This window comes from Equus quagga, chromosome 6 (genome assembly GCF_021613505.1).
Source record: "Equus quagga isolate Etosha38 chromosome 6, UCLA_HA_Equagga_1.0, whole genome shotgun sequence".
NCBI classification, from domain to species: domain Eukaryota; kingdom Metazoa; phylum Chordata; class Mammalia; order Perissodactyla; family Equidae; genus Equus; species Equus quagga.
Window position 1 is genome coordinate 3,023,411 of NC_060272.1, and position 7,145 is coordinate 3,030,555.

The following is a 7,145-nucleotide window of genomic DNA, read 5'->3' on the forward strand; positions in this document are numbered from 1 at the left end:
TCTGTCCTTGTGCTTTGACCTTTCCCTGTGACCCAGCCTGCCCTCCTCAGCACCTCCCCTGCATCAGGCCCTTCCTGATTGCAGGGGGTTCTCCATCTGTTGCTGGCTGTTGAGAGCTCACTGGATGTGTGAAGTGGCTCTGTCGTCCTTCCAGGAAGCTCCTTCAAATGCCCCACGTTTACCTGGTTCCCAGGAAAGGCTTTTCTCTCCTTCTCCTGCTTCTCAGCCTTGCTCAGTGCCCCCCTTAGCTGCCTCTGGGTTTGACTGATTTGCATCCCCTAGGATGAGTTTTTATTCCTTTTATCTGAAAGGAAAACTGCCAGGTGCCCTTTGAGCTTTGCTGTTTCTAAAGTGGCGTCATTGAAAACTGCTCTGGGTCCGCCCCTGGGCTTTTCCTTTTTACGGTTCTAAGATCGGATCCTTTAGCCCAGTGGTGCCGGGACTGGTATCCAACTTGTGTTTTGCTTATCTTGTGTTCCGCTGAAATGCAGTGACAGGCAAAAACAGAGGGCCCTGAGAATTCACAGATATCCTGGATGGTTAGCATAGAGAGTACTTTCAACATTTGGGGAGAAGTTTCCAGGTATTTTTTGACTCTTAGAAAGTAGTACTTTTGTTACCAGCATGTTGGGTTCTTGTTTGTCCCCCACGATGGAAATCGAGAGACCACAAATGGGAGTAGAAAGTAAAAGTTTATTAGCCTGTGCACAAGGAAGGCACAAAGGAGCCGGTGTGGAAAGGAAAGGGGCAGGTGACCGGCTTGTCAGGGAGCAGGACTGGGGGGCTTTCATTAGGCAGAGGCTGGGGAGACAGGCCTTGTCATGGCCTGTGGAGGTGGGGTTTTTCTTGGGCCTGCGCTGTCATGTAGCATGTCACCACGTATGTTGCATGTATCATTAGCACGCTAGCTCTCCACCCCTGGGTGTGATTTTTACTGTGCTAGTGGAGGTAGGGTCACCTTCAGTGGACTCCTGGGTGCCAGAGTGCATGCGGAAGCCAGGAGAAGTCCTGAGGCTGCAGGGTGTGGATCTTGGTGGTCTCTATCTGATGCTCCTAGCTTGCTGATTGAGGTTAGGGGCCTTATCTTGTTAGGCCAGGGGCCTTGTCGACAGCCCTGTCTCCTCAGGCTGGTTCCTATCTCACTGTAAAAGAAAACCACGTTTTTTCATTTTGTTATTACTATTTAGAGAAACTGTAACGTTAGGCCTTTTAGTAGCTCGTATGGATTCTCTCCCCTGCAAACTGAGTGAGGTCAACAAATTCTGCCAGTATGTTTTGGGTAAGAACGAGATAGCTCAGATGGTTTATTTTTTTTGCCTTTAGGATAAACTTGTCAGAGCTGTAAAGGACAGGGCCTTCAGCTAGGAAAAGGAAAAGAAGGGAAAAGTTCAAAATAAACTCTCTTTCAAAATTTGAGAATTTTCAGATTTGCTCCAAATGTTTTCTTAAGAACTCTAATAATTCTCTCAAAATCTCCATCCTTGAATTGGAAGGTCAGTGGACTACTTAGAGATGACGTGGTACCTGATTTTTGGAATATTTGTCTCTGTGGATCCATTTGGACTTGTTTTTTTGTTGCTTTTATACTTTTGCTAAGAATTATTGAAATTTAAAGTTTACCATGTAAATATCCTCTTGTTTGGCACTTCTTTGCCCTACCCCTGAAATACTGTAATGTATCAATTTGCCTTGTCAGTGTCCTTGTCACCCTGCAGGTGGGCTTCTCGGGGTGTGGCCGGCGGTGGGACTCTTGGTGGCTGTTTGCCTGTTGACAGGCTGAAGCTGGGGTCTTTTGTGGTCTGTGTGGATGGATCTGGTTCTTAGAAACTCAGCTGCTTGCTCAGAAAATCACCCTCTTCATGTCTGTTCTTAATAGGGAGGCCTTGGCATTTGTCCAGCAGTTAATGAGAGACACGGTACAATTGTGTTTTATTTCTTCCCTCAGTTCTTTCTGTGTTTGACATAATGGTGAAAATTAAAGAAGCTTGAGTGAAAAATGCACCAATAAAATAAAAGCATATTGCAATTATATTCTGACCTTGATTTTTTCCCTCTGTAACTGTATTTTTCGGAGGATTAGTTCTGTTCTGCGGTGTGCCTGTGCCTCTCGGTGTTTGCTGCTGGATGTGTGCTGGAAGGGTAATTGCACGGCACTTTGCCCTCAGCTGAAGGGGTGCTTTCAGAGCTTCTAAAGATGATGGAATCGTCTGAGGTTTTATCTTTTAAATTAAATTTTCTTATTGTTCATACTGTTAAAAATCCAGCTGCACTCCAACTATCAGGATAAATTAGTGTGTTGTCTGTGGAAACTGGCTCTTCTGTTTAAGTGAATAACAGATAAATACAATTTATATGCAATTAATCTAATCTGTTGAATGGCAGGCTGCAGAGCAGTCAAGCATGGTGCTGGGTAACCTTTTACATTCCTCCTGGTGGGCCTGTAACGATTCTGTTTCTCTCAGGGGTGGTTGAAGTCTGTGGTCAGGTGATGATATCCTCATAATGGCAGCTCTGCTTATCCCTCAAAGCCGTCATTCATCATGTGTTTAAATTAGAAAGGGAATGTAAATCAAAAAAGTCTAAAAAATAAAGATCAATAAATACTTAGTCATTTAAATTGGTACCTAAAGATAAGAAATTTGAGTTGAAAATAAATGTAGCAATCTCATCTTCATGGTCATAAAAATGGTGGCATTTACTCAGATACCTACTTATAGAGATTAGCTGTACTTAATTGATACCATCTAGCCCTGACTTATAGGATCAAATATAAGGCCTTGACATCATTAAAAATTTTCTTTGCTTAAATATTTACCCTTCAGAGTGGATTTCTGTGAACAGGAAAAAAAAATCTTTTTTAGTTAGTTGTCCTGGGAAAATGATGTTACTAAAAACTTCTTACTGGTACTGTGTGTTCACTTCTTGGCTAGAATTATGCAATTCTTTTGAACAGTGTTTTTTTATGATTTAAAAATATTTGTGCAATTAAAAAATCTTTGAGCATATAAACACAGGAGAAAATTGAAATTTATTAGTAATCCCATCATGAACAGATAACCTCTGTTAGTATTTTTGTATGTCCCTTTTTTACAGTGTATTTTTGTTTATTTCTGTGTGTTTACCATGCGTAGTATTTTGTAACCTTTAGTTTTACTATTTTTTTTTTTTAGATTGGCACCTGAGCTAACAACTGTTGCCAATCTTCTTTTTTCTTCTTCTTCTCCCCAAAGATCCCCAGCACACAGTTGCATATTCTAGTTGTGGGTTCCTCTGGTTATGCTATGTGGGACGCCACCTCCGCATGGCCTCAGTGCCACGTCCGAGCCTGGGATCTGAACCGGTGAAATCCTGGGCCGCCAAAGCGGAGGACATGAACTTAACCACTCTGCCATGGGGCCAGCCCCTGGTTTTACTGTTTTTTACTTAATAAATAATGAAAATAATTTTATGCCATTAAATACTATTCTTCTATACAAAGGCTTTTTAAAATGTGATCTCTGAAACTCCTGAATAGTACATACAAACTGTATTTTGTGGATATGTGCATTTTTTCCTAGGAAGAAGATCTGTACTTTTCATCAGATTCTCAGAAGGGTTTGTGATAGTTAAGACCAAACTTTATTTTTAATGACTACATGATAATAATTTATCATTTTTTATACAGTCCTGTTGTTAGACATTTAGTAGTATATTGGAAGTGTAATATACCCTGACCAAAAATATTTTAATCTAGTAATGCAAGGATAATATTTTGTTCAGAATTTCTTTACGTTCACAAATGAAACTGGCCCATGCTTTCCATTTTGGATATTATTTTTATCAGGTTTTACTAGTGTTTTAATAGATTCATAAAATGAACTAGGGCATTCTTTGGTCTAGAATACTTTAAATAACATGAGGGGCCGGCTCCGTGGCCGAGTGCTTAAGTTCGCGTGCTTTGCTGCAGCGGCCCAGGGTTCGGATCCTGGGTGCGGACATGGCACCGCTCATCAGGCCACGTTGAGGCGGCGTCCCACATCCCACAACTAGAAGGACCTGCAACTAAGATATACAACTGTGTACAGAGAGGGTTTGGGGAGATAAAGCAGAAAAAAAAAAACCCAAGATTGGCAACAGTTGTTAGCCCAGGTGCCAATCTTTGAAAAAAAAAAAAATAACATGAGAATGACATCTTTTTTTAAAACTTCAGTAGGATCTGTGCCTTAATAATAGCATTTTACATTTCTGCTATCTTCTAAAGATACTGCTCTTTTTGGAGTCCTCTCTCTCTCCTTGGGTTAATTTTGGTTATTTACATTTTGCTAGGAAACCATTAATTTTGTATTGCTATATATTTGCTAAAAATACTTTAAAAATTCTTTAAATCCATTTTGTATCTGTAGACAGACACATCTTCCTAGTCAGGTTGTGTGTGGTTCACCTATTGGCGATTTGGAATTTATGTAAGAATCCTAAAAAGGCATTTTAGGTATGTTATGTCTTAAATGAATTTTACAGTCCACCTGGGGAACCAAGCTGCCATGTGTAACATAGCAAGTACTGAGTCTTAAACCATCCAGCTTCTAACTTAAATTCTGTGAGGTACTGAGGTTATGGTCCAAATGCTATTTCTCCCTAAAAGAAACCAGGGCTCCTTGGAGAAGTGGCTGATTCTAGGTTTGGGGGAGAAATGAACAAGGTGAGCCTAGAGCATCTTCCAAATCCGAAAGCAAGGAAGACTACTAAAGGACTCAGGAACCAGCTTGAAGAGGCTCGCATCATCCTAGAATGGGAAACATGGAGCACCTGTGAGGATAATAACTGTAATGGATTGAAACACCAGATGCACTTAAATCTGTGTTCATGATGATAAAACAAAATAATGGTCACCATTGGAGGATGCTAAATAAAGACATTATTAAGTGCCTCCTCAGCATGTCTTGATACATTCAAATTTTCCCCCTTTTAATCTGTTGATAGAATTAATTATAATGATAGTTTCTGATGAGGCATCCTAGCTCAGAGGAAAGCAGGGTGAATTAAGCAAAAGGTGCTGGACTGACCGATAAAGAGAAAATGCTGCCCAGAAGGAAACCTAGATCCCTACATCATACTCTCCCCCAAGATGCAGTCTAGAGGGATGAAAGAGCTAGGTGATAAAAATAACACAGTAGGAATCCTGAAGGGAAACCATGGAGACTATTTCTGTAATCCAGGAACAGGAAGATCTTAGGAAGACAGGAAACTCAGAAGCCATAAAGGAAGACACTTACCTATGTAACACAAAAATAGAACAAAATGGAAACATGAAACATACTATAAACAGTGGCAAATGATTAACTTGGAAAAATTAAAGTTGTAATAATGATTCCCAAATGGTCACTATCCCTAATATAACAGAATCCCTATATATTGATAAGAAAAAGAAAAAATCAATAGAAATACAGGTCAAGGATATGAAAAAACAATTCACAGGAGAAGAAATGGCAATAGTGTTATGAAAATAGGCCCAACTTCCTATGTGGTCAGTAAAATAGCACTACAGGCAACCGTGATTTCACCTCACTGATCAGCAAAATCTAAAATGAGCCTGGATGCAGAATATAGAGCCTCCTGTTGGTGAGAGTGTCAGTTGACACAGCTATTTGGAAAGGAAACATGGCCTTGTCTATAAAAATTAAAAATTACTTTGACTCGGTTCTATTAGAAACTGAGTTTATAGAACAAAAGCACAAGTTTTTTGGGACATATGACTGGAAAATGAGAATGGCCTTGTAATAGCCAGTGAACTGGGAACAAGAGCAGTTTAGTTTCCTCCTTACCACCACTTGTCCTTCCTGATGTCAATGACCAGGCTGGTCAGCGGGGTTGGCAAATGTGAGAAGCACAGTGGACAAGGGAGAAGCTTTTGAGCATGGCTGGGTCTCCGGGAGGTCACTTCCTGTGGGGCCATTGGTAGACTGGTGCTGGCCCTTTGTAGGTCAAAGTCAACCTGCAGCTGACAGTCTGAGCAGAGAACGTTAGCTTGGACAGCTCTGTTCCAGACATGGGGGGCTCTGGAAGAGAGCCTGCAGAAGGCGGGCACACTGGTCGAAGGAGACCTGGCTGAGTAGTTGAAAGGAGGACAGAGAAACTATGAAGCAGGCATGAATGGAAGATTCAAACAGCTTTAGAAGTCTGCATGTTTTTACTAAGATGAGAAGAGCTCCATATGGATTAGGCAGCCCTAACAGATCCTCCGTGTTACTCAGCAGAGGCTATCATCAATATTCATAATGCTCGTAAGTCTTCAAGAAAAAGCTTAACTTGTTTTTGTTAGACTTTGTTTCTAGAAGTCTGGGAAATACATGATTCCATTTAGAGAGAGATCAACATGCTTTTTTAAAACAAGTTTTATTGTATAAATGGTTAAGTCTCCCTGTATCTGGAGAACTTTGCTTTCTAGAATAACTTAGTGTTACTGTTACCTACTATTTTGCCGTAAACATCACTTTTTAATGTTTCAATGTCTCTTTGCTTTCAGTTTTTTGTAGCATCGGATCCAACAGTTAAAACAGATCGACTCTGGCATGACAAGTATACTTTAAGGAAATCGATGATTCCTTCGTTTATTACCATGGATCAATCTAGGAAGGTAGGGTTAGAAGAGATTTGTGTGATTTTGATATTTTAATGCTATATCTACCTGGATCGTGTGACAAAACTAATCTTCAATTAAACATAATTTTATTGTATTTTAGGATTAACATTCTTGAGGTGAAGTATATGTTACTTGAATACATCAACGTATTACTATGTTTGTTAATAACGTATCTTTTCAGTTCCTAGAATTCCCTTGTGACTATGCCAGTTGTTCTTGTTACTTGGTTTTTAATCAGTAGTCAATTTGTTGCTTATGAATATTTGTGGTGGTTTGACGAGCAATCATTTTAATTTTATATAAAGGTAACTTTAAGATATTTTCCCTTTTTTAGGTCCTTTTGATAGGAAAGTCAATAAATTTCCTGCACCAAGTTTGTCATGACCAGACACCCACGACAAAGATGATAGCTGTGACTAAGTCTGCAGAATCACCCCAGGATGGTATGATGATGGTGGTGGTGGTGGTGGTGCTGCTGCTGGTGACAGTGATGATAATGTGATGGTATGATGATGGTGGTGACGAT

The 7,145-nt window shown here is 40.2% G+C and overlaps 1 protein-coding gene and 1 long non-coding RNA gene across 4 annotated transcripts in view; one reads left to right on the forward strand and one right to left on the reverse strand.

Moving 5' to 3' along the window:
* The window catches only part of LOC124240957 (uncharacterized), a 1,685-nt gene extending 1,405 nt beyond the window's left edge, over positions 1 to 280 (reverse strand). The window contains exon 1 of one of the 2 annotated variants that reach the window (XR_006889055.1): positions 183 to 280. This is a non-coding gene — a long non-coding RNA (uncharacterized LOC124240957). The remainder of the gene's footprint in view (positions 1 to 182) is intronic. The other variant, XR_006889056.1, reaches the window with a different exon arrangement.
* Positions 1 to 7,145, forward strand: part of TUBGCP3 (tubulin gamma complex associated protein 3) — an 83,149-nt gene that overhangs the window by 39,997 nt on the left and 36,007 nt on the right. For both annotated transcript variants that reach the window (XM_046664314.1, XM_046664315.1), the window contains 2 exons: positions 6,503 to 6,613; positions 6,954 to 7,062. In XM_046664314.1, coding sequence (XP_046520270.1) covers positions 6,503 to 6,613; positions 6,954 to 7,062 — 220 coding nt within the window. The remainder of the gene's footprint in view (positions 1 to 6,502; positions 6,614 to 6,953; positions 7,063 to 7,145) is intronic.